This window comes from Colletotrichum abscissum (genome assembly GCF_030869225.1).
Source record: "Colletotrichum abscissum strain IMI 504890 chromosome Unknown Scaffold_26.1, whole genome shotgun sequence".
NCBI lineage: Eukaryota > Fungi > Ascomycota > Sordariomycetes > Glomerellales > Glomerellaceae > Colletotrichum > Colletotrichum abscissum.
The window spans coordinates 134,517-161,905 of NW_026850165.1; the positions used below are offsets into that span (position 1 = coordinate 134,517).

At 49.5% G+C, this 27,389-nt stretch overlaps 6 protein-coding genes across 6 annotated transcripts; 2 read left to right on the forward strand and 4 right to left on the reverse strand.

The window, feature by feature from the left end:
• Positions 1-3,408: 3,408 nt before the first annotated feature.
• On the reverse strand, positions 3,409-4,769 carry CABS01_10232 (uncharacterized protein; the record flags this gene model as incomplete). The annotated part of the gene is made up of 5 exons (XM_060543588.1): positions 3,409-3,710; positions 3,763-3,992; positions 4,048-4,226; positions 4,286-4,532; positions 4,585-4,769. 5 exons carry the CDS (start codon positions 4,767-4,769, stop codon positions 3,409-3,411), a joined length of 1,143 nt encoding a protein of 380 aa, XP_060399270.1.
• A 1,794-nt stretch (positions 4,770-6,563) lies between these two features.
• On the reverse strand, positions 6,564-7,577 carry CABS01_10233 (uncharacterized protein; the record flags this gene model as incomplete). Its single annotated transcript, XM_060543589.1, has 4 exons — positions 6,564-6,706; positions 6,774-7,107; positions 7,184-7,365; positions 7,421-7,577. The coding sequence occupies 4 exons, from the start codon at positions 7,575-7,577 to the stop codon at positions 6,564-6,566; spliced, it is 816 nt and encodes a 271-aa protein (XP_060399271.1).
• A 1,478-nt stretch (positions 7,578-9,055) lies between these two features.
• Positions 9,056-10,968, forward strand: CABS01_10234 (peptidase family M28; the record flags this gene model as incomplete). Its single annotated transcript, XM_060543590.1, has 3 exons — positions 9,056-9,127; positions 9,303-10,195; positions 10,257-10,968. 3 exons carry the CDS (start codon positions 9,056-9,058, stop codon positions 10,966-10,968), a joined length of 1,677 nt encoding a protein of 558 aa, XP_060399272.1.
• A 1,717-nt stretch (positions 10,969-12,685) lies between these two features.
• CABS01_10235 (uncharacterized protein) lies at positions 12,686-13,894 on the forward strand (the record flags this gene model as incomplete). Its single annotated transcript, XM_060543591.1, has 2 exons — positions 12,686-12,832; positions 12,917-13,894. 2 exons carry the CDS (start codon positions 12,686-12,688, stop codon positions 13,892-13,894), a joined length of 1,125 nt encoding a protein of 374 aa, XP_060399273.1.
• A 712-nt stretch (positions 13,895-14,606) lies between these two features.
• Positions 14,607-16,117, reverse strand: CABS01_10236 (uncharacterized protein; the record flags this gene model as incomplete). Its single annotated transcript, XM_060543592.1, has 6 exons — positions 14,607-15,081; positions 15,159-15,559; positions 15,627-15,694; positions 15,754-15,790; positions 15,855-15,950; positions 16,007-16,117. The coding sequence occupies 6 exons, from the start codon at positions 16,115-16,117 to the stop codon at positions 14,607-14,609; spliced, it is 1,188 nt and encodes a 395-aa protein (XP_060399274.1).
• A 5,447-nt stretch (positions 16,118-21,564) lies between these two features.
• On the reverse strand, positions 21,565-27,248 carry CABS01_10237 (uncharacterized protein; the record flags this gene model as incomplete). The annotated part of the gene is made up of 2 exons (XM_060543593.1): positions 21,565-25,166; positions 25,220-27,248. The coding sequence occupies 2 exons, from the start codon at positions 27,246-27,248 to the stop codon at positions 21,565-21,567; spliced, it is 5,631 nt and encodes a 1,876-aa protein (XP_060399275.1).
• Between the last annotated feature and the right edge of the window lie 141 nt (positions 27,249-27,389).

Here is a 27,389-nt window from a genome sequence, read left to right on the forward strand (position 1 = left end):
AAGCGTATTATAATATTAAAAAAGTAAAAAGGGTATATTAATAACTAAAAAGGGCGTTTAGAATTATTAAAAAAGAAAATCCCAATTTTACTAACGACGAATACCTCTAAATAGTATTTAAATATTATAATAATATTATAGGGCCTAATAGGCTTATATTAATATTATTAATATTTAGAGTATATTTAAAAACGACCTTAACCTTATTACCGTTACTAAATATAAGCTAACGAGCCCGAGTAATTAAAAAAATAATATAAATACTACGTAAAATAAGTATAAAAAAGTAAGTTAACAAAGTAATTATTATATATAATAGGCCCGATATAAGAGGTAATTTAAATATATTACTAAATTTAGATATATAAATATAGCGTAAAATTATTTAATAATAAGCTAGGCTATATAAATTAATTTTTATTAATAAGCGCTCTTATATAGTTATAAAAGATCGTAACTAGTTACTTAAAATATTAATTATAATAATTAAACCGTATTATATAGATCTTAACGAGGTAATTTTTAATTTATAAAAAAAAGAAAAGCTAGGGGAAACTATATAACTTATAATAGAGGTATAAGAAATTATTTTTAATAAAATCGTCGTAATAGTACTAATAAATAACGAGGAAGAGGAAATTATTAAAAGGGTATTAATATTATTAATAAGACGTTATAGAAGACTATAATAGTAAGCCTTAATATAGTAATTTATTATTAATAACGAGGTAATTAATACTTTTTATATAGTAAAAAAAAAAGCCGATTTCGAGCTGATAGTTAAATTACGTAAAAAAGGCGTAATTATAATTATTAAAAAGCCGTATAAGGGATTAGATCTTATTAAAATAAATACTTTTTATAATCGAGGGGTCTATCGATTTATATTCTACGATTTAAAGAAGTATATAAACCTTTATATATTTAAATTACGAATAGTTCGTAAAATAAAAAAAAAAGGAATACCTTAGCTATATAAAAAGTCTAAATACGTAATTTAGGGGTACGGCGATATTAAAAAAGCGACGCTACTTATATAATTACTTACTATATAGCGCTATAGCTAATAATTAATAATAATATTAATAATATTATTATAAAAAAAGGAATATAAGATTTAGAACTATAATATTACTTAGGCTTATACTTAATTAGTTATAGGGCTTATAAAGAAAATCCTAGCCTATTTACTAAAAAAAATAGTTAGTAAGTACTTAAAAAGTACGATTATTAAAGTACTTAAGCTACTATATAGGCTCGTAGAATTAGGTACTTATTAATAAGCTACTTATTACGATTTTTATATTAATTAATTATTAATAATTACCTCTATATACGACTTATATTTACTAATTTTTAAATATAAAAGTAACTAATTTAGGATTATTAAAATATAGACTAACGATATATTAAGCTTATTTAATATTAATTTTATAAAAAAAGAGGATAAAAAGCTTTAAAAAGCGGGCTTTATAATAAAACTAAAAGAGGTCCTTATAATAAATACTCTCTTAGTATTTAATAGCGGGATTTTTATAATTAAAAGGGAAATTATTATTTTTTAATAAAAGGGATAGGGTAAGAAGATTAATCTTATTAATCCGAACGTAACTAATATTAAAAAGTAATATAAGGCTAAGCTTACGCAAGGGGTATATATTATAAATATTTATTAGCCCGAGGCGACTTTTAACTATGCTAAAGTAATATAAGCTATAAATTTAACTAAATAAAATATTAAAGTACTTAATAAGTAGTTTAAGTAGTAATAAATAAATCTTAATCGAGGCCTCGTTTATTACCTAATTAATTTTATAATTAATAAGCTTTTTATTTTTATTAATAAGTTATTTATAAATAATAATAACCTTATTTTATAATTAGGGTATATTATTATCTTAGTTAATAAGAGTATAAATAAGAGCGAATTTATTATATATAATAATATAATTTATTACTTATTAACTAAAAATAAATAGGTAACGAGAAGTATACTAGCGTTAGAGGTTTATAATATAATTAATAGTATTAACCTCTCTTATATAATTTTAATAATACTAAGGAAGATTACTAATCGACTTAGCTTTTTACTTATTTTAATAGTTATTTATACTAATTTTTACTTACTATATAAATATTTTATTAAATTAAAAATAATAAAAAAAAAGAGGCTTATAATCGATATTATAGCCCTTAAGTAATTGTATAAAAAACGCGAGATATTTAAGATTTATTAAATTAATAATAAAAATAACCTCGTAAACGCTTTTATAAAAGTAGTACTAAATAAAGGGTTAAAATAATTTATAAATAATAAAAAAATTATTATATAAATAAAGAGATAAGTTATATAAAAAGAGTAAAAAAAAGGGAGAAAAGGAGATAACTTAATAAATAGGCCTAAGGTTAAATTATATTTCTAATTATAATAATTAAATTAATAAAAAAAAAGAAAATTAGTATTAAATTAGAAATTTAATTTAATTATAGTATATAACTAACTATATAGGGGCTAATTAGGGGCCCTATTTATGATTATTATAGCTAGCCTAACTTATAATTAGAACCTCCTTTTTATACTTATTACGTAGATATTTATATAGTTTAATTAATCTCTTCGTTAACTACGGTTCGAACTAACTACCTTATAATAGGGATATTAATAATAACATCTGTTTTTATAAAGCCTAAAGTTCGTAGCCAATTGAGAGACTAAAAGGCTACCGATCGAAATGCGAAAGCAGACGGCTAAATAGTTTCGTACAAGACGTAAACGATCGGCGAGGGGCGCATTCTCAATGCTAGTGGCTGAGGCCCTTGAGCTACCTTATTGTGGGACAATCTCATTAGCCATTTTAGAATTCTCAGCGTAATACAATTTCCCGGCAGAGTGTGCTTAGTAAAAGAAGGAGAGCTGCGGCACAACGTGTGTCGGAGCAAGTGTCCGGGTTCCCAATGGCCAAGTCCGGAGCGGTCGGGGGTAATACCAAAAAGGCTGCATGTGCATAAGAGCACTTAGTCTTTGCGGTTCTAAGAAGCCAAAAGCTGCTTCCCTTTCACTAATTTCATTTTGACTACAATGATTTGAGTGGTCGAAAATCAAATAATGGTAAAATGTTGAGCAATGACGCGTATTTCATGAACAATTCCGTATGACCTATAAGTGCGATGTGTTAACTACACAATGCTATTCACTCGGGCATCACCAGTGTGCAGAGTTTACCTAGATGGTCTTCTCATTTCGTGATCACACTGTAAGTCTGGAGAGTATTGAATGTATGTTTCAAAAGCCATGGTGAAAGATCCAAGTTCAATCTTGCCAGCTATTACCGACTAAGTACCTTGGGTACAATCAAACTCTTGATTAACCCCCTTTCTCGTGGCTGCCATTCAGCTACCTCGCCTAGCTTACAGATAAATGTAGCATAATGGACTGCCTCCAAGTGTATTAAGCAAGTCACTAATAGGCCTGTTGGGTGCGTTCGGTTCCTGGATTACGAGATCGTCAAGGCGAGCGTCACGGCTGGGAGGCGTATTTAGGATCGTGATTGTTCCGGCAATATTGAAGGCTTCTCCGAGGTGAAGCGCCTGCCACAGCCAGTAAACTCGGTCGACCATCGCGTGGTGAAGAAAGAAAGTCGGGTCATTAGTCGACGAGAAAAGGTCAGAAGCTTCACCGTTGACAATGAAGTGTCCGGAAGTGTGTGTCCCTGCTTATTGTCAGGAACTCTGCTTGCTTGAAGTGGGTTGACGAGAGCTTACCCAGAAATCCATCTCCAAAGCGGCCCTGGAGTTCGTTCTGGAACGTCAAAATGTTCTCTGCCGCAGCGCCCACAGTGAGGTTCAACACATTCTCAGGAGTCATCCAATGCTGAGATGTCCAAGCGCTGATGTCTCTGGAGAGACAACGAGGATTATAGGCCAGAGGGCCGCCGGGATTGACTGCTAGACCATCGATGCCAGGGCTGACAGGGCCGAGATGAACGGTCATGCTGGAGAAAATAGTCAATCTTGTGTTTCTTTCTTTTGGTCCAGAAGGAGGCTTACTTGGCGAAAGGGCCGCTTGTGACACAACCACCTCCCTCACCAGAGGGGATGTAAACACCACCACCCGACGTGCTGCCGTTGTGATATTTGAAGACACCGTTGCCACTCATGCTAGTCTCGCTGCCATCAAACATTGGCGACTTGGAAGGATCCTCTCGGTAGGAAAGCCAGTTCCAGTACTAGCACACACATCGTCAGCCGCTGCAATACCGAGTGCCATCCAACGCCATCTACTCACCGGTTGATAACCATTGTAACCACATTCCTGCCTCAAAGCATTCTCGTAGGCCCACGTAAAGTAACGATGCCATGTGAGGAAATTACCGGTCCCGTGGATGCTCAAAGTCTGGTTGATATGAACAGCAACAAAGTCGTCATATCGGCTGCGAGCGCCGGGGGCGAAATCCGTAAGCTTGGAAGGCTTCGTCAATAGGCAATTGACGGCGCTGGTATAAGCCTTCTTTTCAGATCCGGAGAGCGAGTTCCTGTTGATGTTATCAGTGAATGGACCTTGGCTCCGCTCGGACAATTACGTACCAGTCCCGGCGAACACGCGCGTTGAAGAGGGTGCATGAGTCTCTCTTGCCAAAAGTACCGTTTCCCTCGACCGCCTGAAGAGCTTCGATAGCCTGAGCCTGGACCTCCGACAATTCGTCGCCTTCAAAGGCGAGAGCAGTCGCTCCGTAGAGACTCAGCGCCGCGAAGAGGTTGAGGAAACGCATTGCGATGCGGTCGGCGGCTTTCCTGACGTAGGGAGCTGGGGTATGAAAATTCGTGAAATTGAGAGCACTAGGCAATCAGAGAGAACAGGCAACGGCGATGGATACCGTGGCAACTCTTATTTATCTTTATCTTCAATTCCAGCCGACGGGCAACCTTCTGTTATCCATGTCAAAATAGCGCCGGCGCACTGGGATGACAACGGCACGCTTCCGAGAAGTTTTGAAGAGGCACATCGGCCGGGAGGCGGAAAAGTCGACAGGCCTGATGCCCAGGCGGTATTGATTTAGTGGTGGATGTGTTGACTCCAATATGAAGAAGTGTCTTTAACCCTGACCATGTCCGCATGGTGGACAAATCGTTGGTTGGCTGTTGTGGACCTTTTCCGAGGTCGTGACATGCTGCACTTCAAATGAACCGGCGTGGATCGAACTAGAACCCCAGACATGCTGGTAACAGCGTTGCATTGCTGGTCAGCGCTAATGACAGCAGGTAAGCGACAGCGTCGACTAACTCATAACAGTATCGGCTGAATCATGAACGGCCCCTCCTCTTTGGAGTCTTTCCCTTCTCAAATGACCATTCTCAACTCCAAGTTCCCAAAACTCTATTGTTAATATTATGCCAAGTTTGTTGCCGTACGATTTTGCTCCGGTACTTCGGGTTTTCGAATGGGGCCCGGCATCAGGACCGGCTCGGACAAGTTTCTGCATCGGGTGTATACGATGATCCAACGACCTTGGCATCCCACAACGCTGCGTTCCACCCTTGTCCATCTCATGCCGGAACCATGACTAGTCTCGCTGTTTCAGAGCCGATTTAACCGACATTTTCGAAGAGGTAAAAAGAGTCAGCAGAGAGCCAAAGTCTTTTAACTACCTTATTTAAGGAAGTGAGTTCCCTAGAGAGAATGCTGCTCATTTTCTCGTATCATTTTGAAGTCGGATTGCGAAGAGTAGGGAACATTTGCATACTGTTACCTGTCACTAAGCAACCGCGAGTTTGATTCTGCTTAAAACTTCATTCTAAGTCAGCCATTCGACAGTGTCCTTGTGCGCTCCGCCGCTTGCTGCTAAAACAGTCTCCCTCGCCTGTCAAGGATCTTATGGCATTTTTGAACAACAAAGAGACATTCGCGATACTCCAAGAGTTATGATACTCTAGTCACTACGTGGAGTCGATCTTTTGCTTGTCATCCTCATTGACATGTAACATTGCAGCGTGTAGCCGCGTTGAATTCCCCAACTCTCTGCCTTTTTTGTCTGGAATCTGAAAGTTTCGCTGCATTTCCTGTTTCCATGGTTTGCAATCATCATAATATCCTCCAACACAATGCCAGACCTATATCTGTGACAGAGATCATCCTTGGAAGTAGCTCAAGATTCGCGAACTTTCTACGCTGGTGGCGGACATCTAACGTAGTAGCTCAAGATGAGACACTTGAGGTGGAAATAGAGATTCATGTAACTGTTATAGGATGATGTTGGAAAGAATGGATCTAGGTGCTTGGGGGACACACAAACATGTAGTGTGAAGTGGACTCAGACTTACGGGATAAGGATCATTGCAGGCATAGGCATGTTTCGTGGCTTTCAGATACTCGTGCGGTGCTTTTATTGTTCTGATGTATCCATGCATTCCGCTTTCAGAGGCTCCAGCGCCTTGGTAACCTCGATCCCGTTCTCATCTGCTTTCCAACGCGCGGATTGAATTCACCCGCGCATGCAACCCAACAGAGCATATCACACATATATTTCCGAACCTTTGGGTCATTCGCGTCTTCTCTCCGCTTGTGTTCAGGAGTGCTGTGCTGTGTAAGTCAAAGGAACATCAGAAGGTGTCTGATTGGCAATGTCGTTGGCGATTTGCAAAATGATGGCTGAGGTGATGGAGGTATCGCTCGGAACCCAACCGAGTAGTACTGGTAAACGCTCATTTCCTATTCGTTCTTAGCACCTGGACAATGGATAAAGACTTCCGCTATTGAGAGGAAAGAAAATTCCTACTGAAAAAGTATTCAAGAAACGCTCTGTTGGCCACCGGCTTGCTCGGAGAGCCCCATACAGCCAGCATCAAGGATGCTTCGCCCAAGAACAAAGGTGCGGATGATTCGGGAAGAGTGAATGTTGGGTTGATGCGACTCATGGCTAGAGCGTGTCTTGCACGGGCGTTGGCCATGGCGGCTGTGCTTATCGTTGTTGCATCACCAAAGTAGGCAACGAAACCGTCGAAAGTCGCCTTGTCGAATCGATTTGACGGGTCAAAGTACATGTCTCGGCGTGATAGGCTGCCATCGTGTTCAATAACGTTGTGCCGGTTCAGCATATCTAGATCTATGAACTAGGCAGTACGTGAGATTGATTAGTACAAATTCCATAGAATATTTGATATCAGAGATATAAGTATGTCGCCTCACATTTGCGTTTGGTATTGAGTTCAACTTGAGTGCTGGCGTGAAGGCAGCCGTTGCTAAGTCTTCTCCAATGTTCATCGCATCTTTAAGACCTTTTATGACGACATCGAGAGTGATATTGCGGCCGTCGTGAGGTAGAAAGCCATGGTTGGCAAGAGTATTTAGCGTCGGGCAGGGCGCGCGTACTAGGCAGCTTGTCAGCAAGGAAAACTTAACGCAGATGGATTAAGCTTGACTCACAGTCTCCAGGACCTGGCGGTGTCCACGTGAAATGATTAGGCTTTAGCTGGCATGCTGCATCTAAGCCTGGCGCTGAAGTTGATGGCGGTAGAACTGACTGGAACGGGCACCCACTGCCGGCGCCAGGAAAAGTTGGAAGTGCATATGCAATAGGCATTGAGCCAAGTATCGTCAAAGAAAACTGCATCTTTTGCAACTTTTCTGCTGTCACCCTATGGGAAATGAGTTGAATAATTTGGACCGATTGGAGTGAACGTTTCACACAGGTGTATGTAAAGACTTCATCGGTATACAGCTGGATGAAGAACTGCAGTTTATCATATGAGCTTCAAGTCCAATCTTTCGAGGGTTCAGGATGTTTAATATACAAACAGCGATTGGATAGCGAGAAATTCCCGCTCTTTCCGTTCGTGCTAACATTGATGGATAGCTAATGTTAGTCATGAGTCCGTTGCAACGGCTCTCTTCCGAGGCCCTTGTTCAAATGTCGATCTTCAACGTTAGTCCATTTTGTGGCTTGAACCCCTGATTTCTATGGTCTCTTACATGAACTACTTTCCCGGATCCTTCACGAGCCGCAGTTCGCGCCTGGCTTAGCGGCTCGTTGGGTTCCTGAGGTCATAGCTTCTTGCAGATTGAGGTCTGCAAGCTCATCGTCGGCTTCGCAAATTTTTGGAATCATTCCAACGGGGTCTTTGTTCCTGTTCCCCAATTGATATTTCCGCAGTCTTATTTCGCGTTGGCCTTGAGTCAACATTGCCGCGCAGTCCTTAAGTCATGACAAAGCAGTCGCCAAAATCGGAGGATGGCAGGCTTAGCGCATCGATCTCCAACTCAATTTGAATAATGCTACCCTGAAAAACTCAACCTTATTGTCGCAAGCCTGAAGGTGCATGTGCGTCGATTCAAGTTTTGCCTTACAGTAGCTTACCTGTGATACCAAACTCAATTGGTACCCCCAGATGAATTTGCACCTGATGGAGAACTAATATGCTTCCCGATATGATATTCTTCATCGCGGTGATCAACCCGCACTCAGACGTTGTAGCATTCAGGTAGAAAACACACGGGAGGTTTCGACGGTACAGGCTATCGAGATTTGGATGAGTGACGAATGATGTAAGCCGGATAGTTGATGTTTGTTCATTTACTTCACGTGATGCTGACTTGGTGCGTCACACTCCAATATCAGATGGCAGATGGTCCGAACTTGAATCTCCGCACCCCGAGGACGACAGTCAATACCGTACCATTTGCCAAGCAATTATTCAGTGTCTGTGCATTGACAACCCGCATTTAGCCAAGTCAGGATTTCTTCATAAAGTTCGCGAAAGAAGTAGTAATAACACAAAACCAAAGCTTTATTGTGAACATAAGACCTCTCCAATATCAATATGGTCAGGTCCCAAAGGTTCCTTCACGAGTTCACGTGTGCCAACGTATGGTATGGGCTCTCACGACGAGGAATGAATCATGGAAAATCGTGGCTGGAACTTTGTGTCATTGTCATTGGCGTATCGGCGGCTCAACCTCATTGGGTTGCAATGCCAAGAAGTTCCACGGCGTAACCGAGCTGCGCAATCGCACTGGTGCGTACGGCCGTTCCTGGATCAGGCAGGTCGCGATAGCGTCGTAATGGAGCAGAAGAAAATATTGGCTCTGGGCTTCCTCATTAAGTCTCACGTCCCCGCGTTTCTGGGGAGCCTAGTACGCGTCGAGGTTAATTGACAGTGGCTCCGGCCGGTGAGCTACTGGCGACATCACCAGCTTCCTTATCTATCGTCTTGGCGATGATCACGCGAGCGAAGAGATGCATGCGTCGCTTCCAGCTCGTTGGTTGAGGGAAGTCTAAAAGGCCAACAAGCCGCTGCTTTCCGCCCAGCTTATTGGGAACATCTCCTCGCTCGCCCACTCGCAGGTTCCTGTTTCTAGCCACCACAAGGCAACTTCAAATCTTGTGCAAGACCCCGCCGGTCGTGTAGCAACAGTTCACAAGATGAAGACGGCCGCTCTCGCATTGGCCCTGCCGGCGCTAGTCAGCGCCGTTAAGTGCAAGCCGTACGTCGAGTCCGAGAAGCTCCAGGAGCTCATCAACATTGAGGACCTCCTCGCCGGGTCCCAGAAGCTCCAGGATATTGCGGATGCCCACGAGGGAAACCGTGCCTTCGGCGGTGGCGGCCACAACGCGACCGTAGACTGGCTTGTCGAGGAGCTTGAGAAGCTCGACTACTACGACGTCTACAAGCAGCCTTTCACCGAGGCTTTCGCCGGTGCCAAGGCGACCCTCTCCGTCGCAGGCGATGCCATTGACGCCCGTCCTCTGACGTACACACCTGGCGGAACCCTAACCGGCGCTACCTTGGTCAACGTTGCCAACCTTGGATGCGAGGCGTCGGACTACCCTGCCGAAGTCTCTGGTGCTGTTGCGCTCGTGTCGAGAGGCACTTGCAACTTTGCGGTCAAGGCCACTCTTGCCAAGTCTGCAGGCGCTGTCGGTGCCATCATCTACAACAACGACGTTGGCGCGCTTTCAGGAACCCTCGGCGCGGCTTCGGATGGTTACGCCCCGACTGTGGGAATTACTCGTGAGGAGGGACAGGCCCTTGTTGCCTCTCTTGCAGCTGGTCAAGCGCTGACTCTTGATCTCAATGTTATCTCCATCATCGAGAACCGTGTCAACTATAACGTCATTGCGGAGACGAGGGGCGGAGACCATGACAATGTTCTCATGATCGGAGGCCACTCCGATTCTGTTTTTGCTGGCCCTGGTATTAAGTAAGTTAACATCACTATGAGATACGTTCGGAGAGACGAACTGACTAATATTCTCTTCCAGCGACGATGGCTCCGGCACCGTTGGTGTGCTCACTGTCGCCAAGGCCCTTACCCAATTCACCACCAAGAACGCCGTTCGACTTGGATTTTGGGGCGCGGAGGAATACGGCAAGCTCGGCTCCTACTTCTATGTGAAGTCGCTCAACAGCTCTGAGGAGGAAATCTCAAAGATCCGAGCATACCTCAATTTCGACATGATCGCCAGCCCTAACCCTAAGCTCGCCATCTACGATGGTGACGGCAGTGCCTTCAACTTCACTGGCCCCGCCGGCTCTGATGTGATTGAGAAGGACTTTGAGGAGTTCTTTGAGTCCAAGGGCCTGGGCCACGTACCCACTGAATTCAACGGCCGCTCTGACTACGCAGGGTTCATCGAGAACGGCATCCCATCTGGTGGACTATTCACTGGCGCAGAGGGCCTCAAGACGGAGGCCGAGGCCGCGCTGTTCGGTGGCGAGGTTGGTGTTGCCTACGACGTTAACTACCACTTGACCGGCGACGATATCACCAACCTGGACAACGACGCTTACCTTGTCAACACCAAGGCCATCGCCCACAGTGTCGCCAAATATTCCATGAGCTGGGAAACTCTTCCTGCTGTGGAGTTGAAGAAGCGCAGATGGGCTGCAGACACGGCCCAGCACCTCAAGCGTGCTGCTGAGTTGACCGGTCACTCCCACGACGGGCCCTGCGGTGGCGGCTCCCACTTCTAAGGGAGAAGCACCCGAGTGACTGACTCCTACGAGCGGGTAAGACCCAAATCATGGATACCTAGCCTACCCTCGGCTTAAAAATAGACGAGAAATGAATGGATGACAGACTTCATGTTATTTGCGCTCTCTTTGCGTGACAGTATGCAGTGTGATACTGCCACAGGCTTGTCAGGATCCCGGTAAACCGAATCCTCCGCCTGTCAGCATCGCACGACACTTTATAAGCTCTATTCTTCAATTAGGCAGTTCTTTCGACCAATCAGATTGCCCAGACTTCCCGTCTTTTCTAGAGTAAGTGATAAATGGTACTTTTGTGGTACTTTTGCAAAACCAACTGTTGTCATCGCTTTATACATGTTCGGAAGAAGTCAAAATTCCGCAGATACAGACAATCGTGGTAAGGCTTAATGAGTCCTGATTATGATGTCGGAGGGTGCCTCCGTACCCGAGACAAGACAAGCGAGTCTAGCCTTTTGCATATCTCGGCTATCGCAAAAAGGCCATGTGGACACCATTTTCCAGCTGTTGGAACTTATCATGCAGCTGTCGAGCAGCCCACTCGAGAATCTTAACGCATGGCGTCGTTTCTGTATGCCCCATCTTCTCAGGCAACAACTGACTGCCTCCTAAACGAGATAGCCTCACTCAATCAGCCCAAGACATGACTGCATCATCGTGATCTTACTAATGGAGGCGGAGCAGTGTGGCACAGATTTGGCCGAGGTCTAGGCAAGGAGCGATTGAGAAAATATGATCGCACCGGATAAGCAGACTCGTCACATTCCTACACCAATCATAACCTTGAATTGGCAGCACCCTTCAGAGTCGATGCCTATGGCTGGGTCTACGGCCGGACGTCAGCTGCCCCCCTTGTTTCCTGTTGGGGGCCGCTTCTCCCCAAGAAACCCTAGAAACACCGTTGGTTGACCCCTGGAACGGGCGCGAACCCTGGCTTTCCAGTCCCCAAAGAAGTTTAAGGACCTCTCCGCTGACAAGGAACTGGAACACCGGGCAGGCTCGCATTCCGTCTTCTTCGCCGGGCATCTCCGGCCGACGATGGCGAGGCCAAATCCTTCAGCATTGGCAGCACTGCAGCAGGCTATAGGGCGACCTATGAGGGTCGGGCTTGGCACCTAGTGGAAGACCGGTCACTGCGGACTTGTGCAGGGTGCGGCGACCGCAACCACTTCCGCGATCTCACCGGTCAATGTCGTGGGGGCCGAGTCTGAATCTTGTTTCCACTTTAGTTTAGGCAACTCTTGAGTCCTTGATGAGAAACCGGATCATGACCTGTTGCTGCATGTCTCAACTTGATGGCTCATGGCAACTTGCATAGGGCTGCAGCGGCTGTGTCGTATTGCTGCCCAGGTTATGAAATTCGACGGTAAGTATCTTGGTACTGCGTGCTTCGTGACTGTGCCTCCTACGCCTCAACCCTCTAGTCTCTTCGTTTATGTACCTCACAATCGAGAACTCTGAGAGAAGCTCAGTCATGTAGCAATATATAAGGGGCTCTCTTCTCTTTGTTTCGTTGTGTTCCGTCTTCATTAGCATCCAATAACCACTAAGTATCTCGGTCTATCACTCCCTTGAGCTCCTGTATCACAACAGGATCCAGCTTGAAAACTTTCACTGTCTTTTGGTATCAACATTCACACCTAAAACGGCGAGCTTTCTGGCTTTGCTCAAGGTTCTTACCCCATATCCTTTTTCCAAAATGAAACAAGAAACGATTTTGCCGACTCATGGGCTTATGCCCAATAGCCCTCCTGCTCGGCGCCCAGTTGGACGTGTCCTCTTGGTAGCCCTCTTGACCAGCATCTTGGTCCTATCCTTTCTCAAGGGCGAGACTATCTTGTCAGCAGTAAGTCCATCTTCAGAATTCTATTAGCTTCTATCATCCTTGAAGCTTAGCACTTGCACTATGCTAACTCTATGGTTCCATCAGATCACCGAAAACACTGAGGGCTGCGCCCGCAAAGCTCATGGAGCAAGAAGTATCGCGGCGCTTCGCGTTCGAGATGTTAGTCCCCTAAAAGGAGACACTGCTGTCTCTACAGATGGTCGCTCTGGATACAACCGTCGTGATGACACTGCTATTACCACCGACGGTCGTTCTGGCTACAACCGCCGTGACGAAGAGTCGACTGTCGGCACTGACGGACGTTCCGGATATAACCGCCGCGATGAAGATCAAGTCATGAATACAGACGGCCGGTCTGGCTACAATAAGCGCGAAGAAAATGCGGCTATTACGACAGATGGTAGATCTGGATATAATCGGCGCAACGCCAAGGAGACGTCTGATATGACCACGGATGGTCGTTCTGGGTACAACCGCCGTGAACAAGATGCCGCTATTACTACAGACGGACGATCTGGATACAACAGGCGCGAAGAGGCTCTTGACTCTACAACCGATGGCCGATCCGGGTACAACCGTCGCGAACAGGCTACTGATGCCACTACTGATGGAAGGTCAGGATATAATAAGCGGGAGGAAGCCTCTGCTATCACAACTGATGGCCGCTCGGGGTATAACCGTCGCGAAGAAGCCTCAGACGCCACTACTGATGGACGTTCCGGGTACAACAAGCGCGAAGACGCCTCTGCTATCGGCACTGATGGGCGCTCAGGGTACAATCGCCGAGAGAATGACGCTTCAGCCACGACTGACGGACGATCTGGCTACAACAAGCGCGAAGAGGCCCTTGACGCTACAACAGATGGTCGATCTGGTTACAACCGTCGTGAGGAGACAGATGGCCGCTCAGGATACAACAGTGTGGAAGACGGGCGCTCCGGATATAACAAGCGTGAGGAAAGCTCTGCTATCGGTACCGATGGACGCTCAGGTTACAACAGGCGTGACGAAGCCTCTGACATCACTACCGATGGACGCTCTGGGTACAACCGCGCAGTCTAAGTCGGAAGGAATACGATACCCTGTAAATGCATTGCGCCTTAGATCCAGATTTTAGATACATCGAGCTCAAGCTCCGCCGTCAAATATTAATTCTAGCATTTACTTAGACTTAGACTGACGAAAAATTTCATTCTCAGTTTCATTGCACGACTTCTTTTGATGGACCCTTATATTTCGTCAGATCGCTCTTTTTTAGAACAGTAGGATTGCCTACTCACGCACATCCATGTCACAAACGCGTCAGAAAAGGTGAGCCCCAATGCAGGTAGGAAGATCCTAAGGTAGGCCACCCGGACATTCAGTGTAACACGACCGGAGTCCCCCATATGTAGTACCTTATCTTGCATAAACGATGGCCTTGCTACTTTCAGGATCAGTCATGCTGAAAAGTCTGGCTATGCGAAGAGTATTATGGAGATCCTTCGGTCTTGCGCGGCCTTCCTGGAGTCTCTGGGTGGTAGCCGATGCCAAACATGGTATAACATGGTGTCTCTTAAACCTACTCATGGAGCTAGACTCGGCTAAGAGCCGCGCTCGCAAAGTCACTTAAGGAGTATGATTGGAGCATACTTGGTCAGAAGCCACATCATACCGCCCGCGGTGGATCTGCTCTTACTCAGAGAGTTCCATGTGGATATTACCGTTTTCATTCCGAACAAGCTGGTGTGTAACCAATCTGCCATGAGCAAAGTCTGCAGTCCTCCCACGCTCATCAACCAAAGCGGCCCTTCTGCCACCAACCCCCCTGAGCTTCATCGCCGGCCTTAACCTCTGTGACCGTACTCTTGGCTTTCCTCAGCGGGTCGACCTGGTTCACAATGAACTCATCCATGTATCGTCCACCCGCTCCTCCTCCCTGATTGATGTTCTCTTGCCGAAGACTTGCTTCGCTGCCGACCCGCGACCTCCGATCCGGCTCCATCTCCATGTCGTCCTCGAGTTCCACGCTCTCCAACCTCCGAACTTCCCTCGTGACTTCAACCTCCTTGGTAACAAAGATACCGGGGAATCGTTGCCGCAGTACTGGCCAGAAAATCGGGACGCTACTGGCAACCATGGCCAGATCGACTTCGACGGCGGATAGGACGATGCTGAGGGGGCCGTACCACATGGGGTCTAATGTCGGACGAGTGGCGGATCGGTGTTGAATGATAGAGTATACTCGGACGACTGAGACGCCGTTGACTCTACAAATTGTGTCAGCGCTCTGGGGATCCCTGAGAGTGATGGTCCGCTGTTGGGGAAAACGAGGGACAAAACGCACGCAATGCCAATGACCAGCAGCGCAAGCAGTCTCAGCTTCGACTTAAGCGACTGTTGGGGTCTGAAGTAGAGCGGAACCGGGATGGCGAGAACAAGGACGTCTAAGGCAAAGTTGACCGAAGAGTGACTCTCATATGTTCCCGAGAATATATCAGAGTTGAGCGAGCCGTATGCCCAACGTGTGGCTGGAATGGTCCAGTTCCAATATGCTGCGACTGGCACGCAGGGAACCCATCCCAGAAACGAGTAGGCGGTGGCCCATAAGCTGACAAAGATGATCAGGTAGATGCAGAGCGATCGAAGGAAGGACGGTCGGTCGAAGATGCGCAAGTATTGAAAGAGGAGAGAGATTTTGATAAAGGCGGTTGACATTTGGTAAGATGCGTTTGCAACGTAGAAGGTCTAAGGCAAGGGGTTCTTGATTAGCAAGTCAACATCATGAGCGACTATCGGCGGGTTGACTTCGTACTCGGAGGTAATTCTGGACTTCTGCCGCAGAGAGGGTATAGATATGTCTTCCCATCCCATATTTGGTAGCTATTGACCAAAGGATTAGTTTCACAAAAGCGAGAAAGGGAAATTTGGTGGGGTCCTACCGACACAAATTCCAACAGATCCAGTTGTTGTTGTTAACTGTGTTGAAATCCTCACGTGAGACATTGTTCGTCATCGAGAGAGTATATAGAGGGTTACACACCAACGACAATATCACGAAGCAATCATCCCATCCTAATGACTGAACCAACTTGGCTCGCACGTACATGCGGAAGGCGACACACATCCATGAGAAGATCTAAGCAACGTCGTTAGTCACATTGCTGATATGTCTTCGAACAACTTGGAGCTTACCGCGAAGGCAATAACCACGCCTAGGATAGTTGGAGTCTTGTTCACCAAGGGCGTAGGCTCGCCCGAGTTATCGGCCGTTCCATACAACGCATGGATTGTTGCTCCGTCCATGGTGATCACCACGGACCAAGACCAGACATTAGCTTAGGCTGAGGTTGACGTAAAGAGGGGGCTAGACCACCACCAAGCCAAAAGCAAGTCAAGACGTTGAAACGAAAACGAATGAGATGTCAGAATTGAAGCAAGCTCCATTCATGTCTCTCGAGGTTGTGGGAAGAAGAGAAAAAAGAAAGATAAACGCCGGGTCCCAAAGACGAGATCGACTCTAGAACGATCTGACCTGTTCCACGGCCGTGGTAATATATTCTGCTCACAGGAATTAGAAAACTGGCCTGGGCCATCGTTTCTTCGTCGTGCCCACTTTGACATATGCCGAATGCACAGATAAGACCGGGGAAGGCAAGGCGTAGACTTGGAAAAGGGTCCTGTCTCTCATGTTCCCTTCTACTCCACAGTCGAAACCATGCCCCCTTTTCCCACTACGCCAGGAAGATTGCAACAACAAAGGCTTGCACAACTGTTTTTGGCGGGCGAAGAAAGCTGGACAAGCATCATGTTCGCTGTATGGCTCTCAAGCCCCGGCGGCCCACGATGCCGTGCTGATCTCTCTGTCTGGTCCTGCTTGAAGGCGTCCGTGCGAATACAACCCCAACCCTCCCCCTGGTTGGACTAGTTCCCACCAGGAGCGACGTTCGCAAACCGCCTCTACGAGTAGTCCTCCCATGTCCCCGGTCGTCGTCCGAATGAGTCTTCAAGGGCCAGAGAAACAGTTGGCCCCGGCAGGCAGGTGGAGGCTGTAAGTCCCAGATCATTCCAAAATCCAGTCTTCACAATCTGCAGGAGCTTGGACAGCCACGTTGTCACCATTCCACACCTTTTCTTTTGCACCAAAGTTGCAGACTAGTTCCCCTTCTGGAGTACGATCAACCCTGTGCAAGCATTGCATTCAGGTCCAGAAACCTGGTCTCACATGCAACTAAGACATGCAGAGCGCGTCTGCAAGGCGCCTAACCCCGAAACAGCGAAACATGGCAAGACATCCCACGAGGCACGTCCTTCTCCCCAATGCGCCACGGATTTGCCGCCGGGGAAAGAGAAGAATACTGGAGCAAAGCCTGTGATCAGTGACACGCACATCTACAACGCTGAAGCCTGGAAAGGAGAGTGGGAGGAAAAGGAAAAAGGAGGAGTTTGCAACCCACGATCTCAAGATTCCGCATTGCTGAAGTGAGAGGCGTTAACACCCCGGTTCCTTGCTCTGCAACGAGAGCTCGAGTCAGTGTAGCGCACATCATTGGGGGCGACCCGTGTGTTTCAGCGAGTTTTTGCGCCGTAAGCTTTTTTCTTTTCTTAAAGATTGACTGGCGATTAACAGAAGGAATTAAGAACTAAAGAAGCGCTTCGTGTGACGACTGTGACAAAATCCCTTACTAAGGTATGTGACGAAGCCAAGATGCCACCGGATCGTCCAAACTCGTCAATGAGGCAATAATGGTGTCCTGTCAAGCCAAGAAACTCCGAGTCGCATTATCCAATGCATCCCAATCCTCCCATCACTCGCCATTCACCATGAGGTTGCGTTCGCATCGGCTACTATCTTGTCTGCTCGATCGCAGCGAGTCAAGTCACCCGACACGGTTATAATTCTCGGTCTAAATGTCTTCAATAGTGGCAGAGATATTCTGCCTCACTATATTCATAAGCCACCATCACTGGCTTTAAATGGCCTATAATTGCGCCGTCTTAAGACCGAAAGCAAGATCTCAGCCGGCTATCGCGGACGCATTCCAGGTCATCCGGTTTGAGAAGGGAAGCCGCATCGCCGCACTATGCCGTGGTGTAGCGATTCAGATCATGACAAGTGACGTTCTCAGGTGATTGGCAGTTTCTAGTGAGGTGATATTGGGACACAGACCTCGATCCAAATCACCCACGTGGGCCCTGATGTTGGTTTCGAGTTGTAATGGGGGCGACTTGAGGGAGGGGAAGATTTGCCGAATGATACGGAAGAGGTAGATTCAAGTTCCTGAAACTTTGAAGCTATGGTGAGCCTACAGTGCTTCAACATGAGTGGTTGAGTTCCAATCCCCGATTTTCGAAGTGAAGCTATCGCTGTCACCAGCTAGACTTACATATATGTCAATGAAAAGTAGGTGATTTCGCAACGTCTGAGAGCCAATTGTTGACAGCAGGCAGCATTATTCGATGGACTAGCAATGCCAGTGGCTACTCATGTTGAAACGGATGAATTGGATGGGGCTGAAGCGTGAGCTATCCTGATTACCGCCGCAATCTCAAGACTTGGCGTGTTGGTCCCCGCCGTAAATCAGACCAATATCGAGGTCCCCGGTGTGCTCGGACATCATTCAAATCAGACAATCAGACTCCCCATTGAAGCCCCTCAAAAAGATGCATTACCCAAATCGCAGCGTGTCGTACCTGACATAATGAGCCTACCTATCTGGTGGTGTCGGCCACTTTACGAATCATCGCAGTATTGAGCCCATGTTATGTGCAAACTGGGCTTAAATTGGAGCAGTAATTCTCCGAGCGTCTGACTCAGGTAACAGTGGATAAAACTCTCCCTGACAGCTGTCAACGCAGGTTTGTCGCAAATTGCAATCAAAAATTCTAGATGCTTACGCCATGTAGAGCACCGGGCCGGCGGGAAAAGAATCAAATCGTGTCTCTGATGACGAGATCGTGCCCGTGCCAAACGTTCATAAACAACGAGACGGCTAGTTTGAGAGAACAAAACGACGAAACAAATTTGCCGAGCCCACCAAGTGGGAAACCCTGGAGATAAAAAGAGCATCAGCGCTTCTGAAGGCTATCTAGTTTAAGTTTAAAAGCACGTGATTAGACGCGAACTGTGCTATGCAAAGGAAGCTACGAGACAAAAGAGTCTAGCTTCTTTCAAAGAAGCTTTGGCGAGAAAGAGGTCAACGGTAGGCAACTCTGTTGGATGTTCCAGTCTTGTGCAACCCGAGCCGAATCATTGCGGAAAGTGGGCGACATGGTCGATCATGGAACATGACAAGAACATCTTGCTACCTTTCAAGAGTTGGGATTTCCCCTGGATACAAATTACAAACTCCCACGGAATGGAGGATGGGGACGTCTAATCATTCCAAGCCTCCAAGGTACGGAGTATGGGTGCTGTATCAGTGGAGTTGGCGAAAACTTGAGTATGCGCCCCTGCGTTGGCCAACTCCACTGCGTGGTGGGGATTGCCCGGCTGAAGATCGTTGATGCGAGACATGAAAGGCGGAAAGTATGGCTCGACCGCTCGAGAGATCCTGACTTTCGACGAAACAACATGTCAGTCTTGGACATCGAGCTAGTGTAGCTCTCTATTCGCAGAGTCTAGACGTACATCGTGGTCCCGGACATCCCACCTCGAAACGTGAAATCGGGGCACCGGCTCCCACTGAGAAACTCCCGCTGAACTACGCGCCCGCTGCGGAAGCAAGAAATCGGAACCTTGCGCCGGTTTATCGGGAGTTGGACCCCTGCGGATAGTGTCCGAAGCGCCGTGTACAGGATGAGGCAAAGCCAGACTTCCACTGAACGAAAGATACTCAGAGCCTCCATTCCGAAGCCGTCTTCCGGATTGGACAGGTCCTCCGATTTCCTTTCCTCAGTACCGTGCCGTGTAGCTTTTCCTCTCGAACTCAGTCAGGAGCTTTGGCCGCGAGGGCTCTGAATATTCTGCTCACCTCGTGGACCAGTAATCCTCCCTTTTTGACATTTCCCCGTGAACCGTCAGTTCATCTGTCATTGTGATTGGGAACTCCAGGTCCAAGCTCCGTCTTCATATCGGAATACCGACGTGATCGTGACCCTTGAGAGATTGAAGATCATGGACCATAGTCAACCCATCAAAACTATGGTCCATACCTCCCTATCAACCATCAAGACATACCTGCATAGGCTGCATTATTTGCTGTATCTTGACTCGGAGCTTCGGAAGTCACTACCCGTTTGCGTACCATCATCTTCGTACGCTCCAGATCCGTACAGGCACATTTGTCCACAATCATTGAATTGGCCAGTCAGGACAATTGGAATACCCAGCGTAAGTCGGAAACCGGGAGGCAAGCCCACGAGTAAGTCATCACTCTCTTTCGCTCCCCAGTCCACGATCCAGAAAAAAAAGGGAGGCCCGAGCGAAGAGACCAGGTAGGGTATCATTCTCCCATGCAGCCTCTTGAATAAAATGTCCTAACAATGCCCCCATCCTGCATCCTACAGTGACATCCGCAGCATCGCACCGGCGCAGCTTCCGTCCAGATACCGTGAGGTGATCGTCATGTCAACCGCCCCCGCCGCAGTGTGGCCGTACCAGAGACTGGGAGTCTCCAAACCCGTGGTCGACGAATCGACGGTTCAACGGTCCCGAATCGATTCCCACTCCCGTCGCACGAAAGAATGCAATCTTGTGTCCACAACCCGTTGAAGAAAAATAAGTGTTCCATCCTTCTCCACTGAAAGGATCATCAGAGTCGCAGAATGCAAGACACTGGAAATCCGCCTAAACTGCAACTACGAGCCTTTTTAAACATTCCCCACGAGACGAGGGCGAAGACACGCGAGTTAAAAGTTGCTGACTGGCTCCCTCCCACATAGTGACACTACTGCGCTACCCCCCAAATGCGTGTCACCGTGTCACGCCCCCCATCTCGCCAGCGACCCTGACAGAAATTTCGACGATCGGCGTTGAAGAAAGAAGCCAAGACCCGGGAGTTGTGATGGGGAGGATCCATATCGGATGGCACCCGACTCCGTTCTGTCTCGCACCTCTGCCAGACTGCCACCGCTTCTGATCCAGAAACCCCCCTTCTTCGTCGAATCGTCGCTTCTCTCTGCTGCTGTGTATGAATGCCCCCCTGCCCAGTATCTGCCCCCCCCCCCCCCAGCTGACGTCTTCACACCAAGCATCGGGAGTTCTCTCCGTTCGTAGCAAAGGGGCCGAAAGAGGCAACAGGGTCGTGGAGGGGGGGGGGGTGTCAAGACACAATTCGCAAGCTACGCACCTTTTGGGACGATTGCGAGTTTTGTCCACTCTCTATCCGTCTTAATCCAAGTTTATCAGTATCACAGCCTCAAAGGCCAATTCTTCATCTCCAAGAAATGAGGGTCATGAGCCTGAAAATAGTCTTTCCATTAATTCGCTTCAATGCGTTCAAACTCTCAAAATGTATCCTGGGCTTGATCAAGAGTGAGCCCCGTTTGAATCCCACTTATGCGCCCGTCCCGCCAACAAAGATTGGGAAAACCATCAAACGCCTGTTCCTATCCAACCCGTATCCCTCTCTAACTTTTTGATCTTGCGGAAATTCAGTTGCCAGAAGTATCACGCTAATGTGGCAGTCGCAATTGTGAGCCGAAGTTGTGACTTGGCCCACCGACGACCTCGCTCATCCCCCGCGCCCAAAACCTCCATGTCTCAAGGACACAGGGCCAAGCTTCACAGATCCATCCATCGCCCCTCTCGATTAATCTCTAATCTCCCCAGTGATGTATCCAATCTGCCTCCTCCCATTAACCCCCGCGTTGGTGAGCTGGCTCGCGAGGTTCGTCTGCCCGTCAACAAGCCTCCTCTGCTCCGCCAACCGCGCCCGGAACCTCTCCTCCTGCTCCCGGTCCAGACGATCCACGTCCTCCCTCTCCGCGACGCGAATCGCGCTCAGCGTCTTGGCCTGGTCGACCTTCTCCGTCGCGATCTGCTTCTCCCACTCGAGCAGCATGCTCTGCCTCGCCATCGTCAGGTCCGACTCGGCCAGCTCCACGGCCCGCGCCCGCGTGATGCTCGCCTCCGTCAGCGCGGCCTGGTGCTCGAGGTCCGCGCTGCGCTCGTTGCGCTTCCGCCGCATCTGGGCCGCAAAGTGATCCTCCTCGATGCGCGCGCGCTCGTTGAGCGCCACCAGCTCGTCCTGCGCGACGCGCTGCCGTCGAGAGTCCTCGAGCTCTGCCTGCGCGGACCAGATTTGCGCCTGCACTGTCGCCAGCTCGCGGTTGCGCGCGATGGAGAGGGCGTGGTCTTCCTGCTCGAGGTTGATGCGGTCGAGGCGGGCGCGGCGGGTGCGTTCTTGGGCTTCGACGTCCTCCGGCATCCCGACGGCGCCCTCGGGTTGGGGCCCCATGTTGGCGTAGTAGACGTCCTCGGCGCGGTTGGCGCGGAGGAGCTTGATGAGGGCGTCTTGCTGGTCTGATTTGGGGAGGACGTGCATGACGTACATTGTTGGGGAGTAGGTCATCTTGCCGTCCGAGTAGTGGTTGAACTTTTTGTTGATGTGTTTCCACATGCCCGCCTTGAGGAGTGTCCGGCAGGTGACGAGGGGGTCCCGGGACTCGAGAGCTAGGAGGAGGATCGACTTCCCTTCTGATCTCAAGGTTGTGTCGGAACCAGCCTCGATGAGGAAGTTGATGACCCTTTCCATAAGCTTTTGTCGCGCGGCAGTGAGTTCGCCGCTATCTGCGCAATGCCGGGCAAGTTCCCCTAGTGCACTCCGGCCTCCGTGAAGAGTACTTGGGAAGTCGGGCTCGTGTCCGTACTGTACTAGGACCTGGCAGGCTGAGTGGTTCAGCTCGCGGGCAGAGTTGTGAAGTGACCCGTCATTGCGCGAGGCGCCAGCAGCTAGTAAGTTGGACATCATCTTGATCGCTGTGTCCCCTCCAACCTCGGTCGATAGTGTGAGGGGCGTGTTGCCCTTCACGTCGCATACGTCCACCTCTGCGCCTTCTAACAACAGCATTTTGACGACGTCGGGTCGGCGGTTCCGGATAGCCAGCATGAGCGGCGTAGATTGGGATATCTTCGACTCAAAGTTGACCTTGGCGCCGGTCTCGATGAGCATCTGCACGATGCCACTGCTAACCTTCTTCTGCGGCTGGAGAAGCGCCCACATCATGAGCGTAACAGCCTCCTCATCAAGGTCTTCCATTACCTTGCAAGGCATCATCTGATCGTAGTAGTAACCGGCATCCAAGAGGGCCTTGGTAATCCGGATCGAGCGCGGGTGCTGCTGCAGGGCAAGAAACATCAGGGGCAATGAGTCAGGTGGCGTATGCATGACGTCCAGCCTCGTCTCCCCGTCAGCGTATTCAGTAAACATTGTAATTAATTCAAGGGCGTCGTCTTCCGAGGCCGGATTGTCAAAGATGCGGTAAAATGATCGGGATATGGACTCGGTGTTGGGCTTTTTCTCTAGTAGCCTCTTGACCAAGAAGGAGTTGCAAGCAGCGGCGGCCGACTGCAACAGCTTGCCGTCGGCATAGTTGACATCGACTTTGTGATCGAGCAGGATATCGACGAAGCCGTTGGCGAGTGCCAGGCTATCGGGCTCGCTCTCGGTTAACGGCAGATCGACAACCTGGGTGAGGACAGAGCTGAGACCGTCGCCGTGGGCTCCTTTTTTCAGGAAGCTGTGTAGAATGGTGAAGCCGGCTTCCGAGAACCAAGCGTCCGTGTTCTCCCGGGTAAACCCTTCTCTAATGGCGAGATTGAGATCGGCCGATAAGATTTTGGACTCGAGCATGAAGGCAAGTGGTTTTACCAGGGCTCTCCTCGTAGCGTCGACCAGGGTCTGGCAGTCGTTGGCGATCGGCGAGGCACCGTATCGGAGGAGAGACCGGATAATTTTGAGGTCGAGCTCCTCTTCGTTAATCGCGTTATTCAGTACTACGTGTAAGTCGTCGGAAACAGGCAAACCGGCTCGGAACAGCATATCGATCGCGGCGGCACGGGGTTCGCGACTAAGTTTCCAAGCAGCCCTCAGCGCCCTATTAAGCGTGGCATGCGAGGGCTTGTGTGGCTTCCTTTTGTTAGACCCCTTTAACGAAGCGTGGGATTTGGCGGAGGCAATGGATCTCAACGAGGCGCTTGATGGTTTACTCACTAGCCGCGTCCCGAGTTCGACCAACCCCAGCATCATTTTCAGACTGCTCAGGTAGGCGCTCCTCGTGGCCGCCCAGATGGCCTCGCCCTTGTTGTAGTTCGGGTCCGCGCCGGCTTCCAGTAGGATCTTGACCAGGTCGTCGCCTTCTTCACCGAATCGGACCGCGGACGCGAGCTGCGCGTCGAGTGCTTCACCTTCTACGCCGTGGACAAGGAGAGGCTCGAGGATGGCGGCCCGCGTCTTGAGGTTGCCGACTTCTGTGGCGGCTTGGAAGCCCCTTTCGATCGTCGATCGCTTCGGTGTGGTGGTGCCGCTGAGCAGCATGTTCAGAACATCGGCGGCGCCCGAGCGACATGCCTCCACGATGGCATCCTCGTCAATCTGCGCCCCGTGGCTGACGAGGAGATTACCCAAGACCAGATCACCGTCCGCCGCTGCCGCAAGTAAGGCATCGGAAAGGACGGAGCCTGAAGCTCCATGCTGCAACAACACCTCGCATATCGCCGCCCTTGCTTCTCGGTTAGAAAGAAGAGCCGCCTCGGCGAAGGCATCGTTGAGCACAGGAAGAGGGTGCTTTTGAGCTAGTACGAGTTGAACAATGTCGGGACGCTCCTTCTTGACTGCCGAAACCAGGGCCTCTCCATCGCTTGTGTTGGCCTTGGCAGAAAGGGTTCGGAGCAGCGGTATGTCGTTTGTGTAGGTGTTGATAGCGAACCCGAGAGCCCTGTTTACCTCAGCGCTAGGCGCGCCCGCGTCAAGCAACTTCTGGGAGAACTCGAGACGATCCATCGGGTCGGCGATCCGCAGAGCGTGGGGTAAAGCCGATGCGAGCGATGCTGGGTTTGGGCGGGCCGCGAAGAGAAGATCAGTGATTTGCGTATCGCTTGCGGCTACGGCATGGCAAAGAGCGGCGGCGTTGTGGGAGTTGACGTCGGCACCGGCGCTGAGGAGGACCTTGACGATGGATAGTTGTCGATGTTCAGGAAGGGTCTGAAGGAGGGCGTGGACTTCCTTCACGAGAACGTCGTTGAAGGGAGCCCTGTCTTTTGTCTTTTGCAAGAGAATCTCAAGCTTGGCGGCCTTGGTATCTGAGAAGATGAGTTGCCCAAACTCGCTGACGGCCCTGCTGACCGTTGCATGTGAAGGTTTGCCGTGCATGAGCAGTGTCTCTAGGACTGGAGGGTCATGGCTGTGGATTGCTGTTACGAAAGATTAGCATCTCTACTATTCCCCTTAGCTAACAATCACTTACCGGAAGCCATGGCAATGCCGTTGTCAACGTTGACATCGGCATGCCCCTGCACCAACAACACTTGCAGAAGCTTCAGGTCAGCTGGCCGATAGTTCAACGCGTTGAGCATTGCCTGTGAGACCTTGACCGGGTCCAAGTCCGGCACCGACGTCAAAAGCAGCGTCGCCATATCCAACCTCGCCTTAGCATCCTGGGTCGCAATGATCCTTGGCAGTACGCCAGCGGCAGTGTGAGGTGTCACATTCTTCTTGAGCAGCGCATTGAGCAGTCTCACGTCTTTTTGTGACACCGCAGCCACTAAAGCTGAGCCCTCGTTGGTGTTGATATCGGTGTTGTACTTGAGAAACAGCCCGATGAGATCTTCGTCGCGGTGTGGTGGCTCCTCGTCGATGGCCTCCTGTAACGCGTCGTGAACGATGGGTCCAGCGAGACCGCTCGTGAGGAAACACTCCACCATGCGATACCTGTTTTTCCGTGATAATGTCTTGGTGAGAGGGAAGATTTGGGCTAATGTATCGCTTGATGGTTTGCTCATGAGAAGCTCCTTGGCCATCGCCGCATCACTTCTCATGACTGCGATCTGCAGAGCCAAACCGCCCTTGTGGTCGACGGATGCCGTTTGATGGCGGTCATACACCATTGACCTCGGTCCTTTCTTCACATCATGTTCGGCGATGGGACGTCCTCCAGGGAAGACGGCTGTGAGAAGAAGCTTGGCTGAATCGACGTCGCCTGCCTCCGCCGCCTCAATGAGCATGTCATGCAGCGCAGTTCCGTTTGCCCCTCTGCGTAACAGCAAATCCAACAATAACCGACGGCTCTCTACGCCCATGTTTTTCGGTATGAGCTCGACACACTCGGAGGCGTGTGTTGCGCTTAGTTCCGCATTGCCGCTGAGGATGATGTGCGCGACGTCTACCCGTCCATTCTGAACAGCTTTCCGAATGGCCATTGCGTCCTGATACTCTATTGAGACCCCATACTTGACTAGAAGACTGACCATGTCTTGGAATTCTGCAGCTGCGGCGTGAATGAGTGCCATGGCGGGTGCGTCGCCGTCTGTGCCGGCGCAAAGTAGCAGCTCGGCTACGGCAAGCTTGTCTCTTGGGTTCATCGACGGGTGATCCAACAAATTTGAGAAAGCCTCATCCAGTCCCGGGCGTTTCGGCGGATGGTTCCCCATGAGTATCGCAAGAGCAATGTCGTGACGTCCCTGGCTAATCGCGACCTTGAGCGCCTCCGCTTGGTTGTAGTCGCCGTCGGCATTAGATCGACTCAGTTGCAGCACCGTTTCCAAACACCCTGCCTTGGTCGCGTCCACCATGCACTGCGAGAGCCACGAAGTCGGTGGCCGGCCCTCAGACCGGAGAACGATTCCCACCAAGTCCGCCTGTCCGCCCGCCGCGCACGCCTGGCGGAACGATTCCTGAGCCTCGGGGCTATGCGCTACCCCGGCGCCGTAGCGGAGAAGAAGCTCGACGACTTCTACGTTTTCAGACTGCATGGCGACCGGTAACGAGGCGTCCAGGGCAAATGTATCGGCGTGGGGTAACAGGACCTGAATCATGTCGATCTGGCCATTGTGCACGGCGTGCTGCAATAGCTTACTCCGCTCGCCGAAGCTGTCGAGACTTTTCCTTCGAGGCAGGATACTCGTCTTTGCCTTTTGCGCCATGTTGACGTCGCCGCCGGATGAGACGAGCTGTGTGATGAGAGCCTCCGCCACACCGGGCGATCCGCTGTCGGCGACATGCTTGTCGAGGGTGTCGAAGACGACCTTGTAGTCCCACGACTTCTTCTTCCCCGTGAAGGCGCGCCGCAGGTTAGTCGTTGATTCTGTGCGGCCGTGTGACATTTGCTTGCGCTTGAGCAGCTCCTCGGCCTTGAAGTCGTCCTCCGGGGTCCGGAAGCTGGGGGGGCTGGAGGGCCGCGTCAGGGGCGTCGGCGACGGCGGGGGCTCGAGACCCCATTCCTCCGCAAACTGGATGATCCGCCGCTGGCGATCATCCTCTGTCGGCGGAGTCGGCATCGGGGGCGAGCCGGGGGGAGAAGATAGAAACGGAGACAGTTTGGCGATGTGTTATACGGCGATGACCTGGCCGTATGATGCTAGGGAAAGGGAGGAGGGGGAGAAAAGGAAGAAAGGGAAGGGATGAGAAAGAGCTGTGAG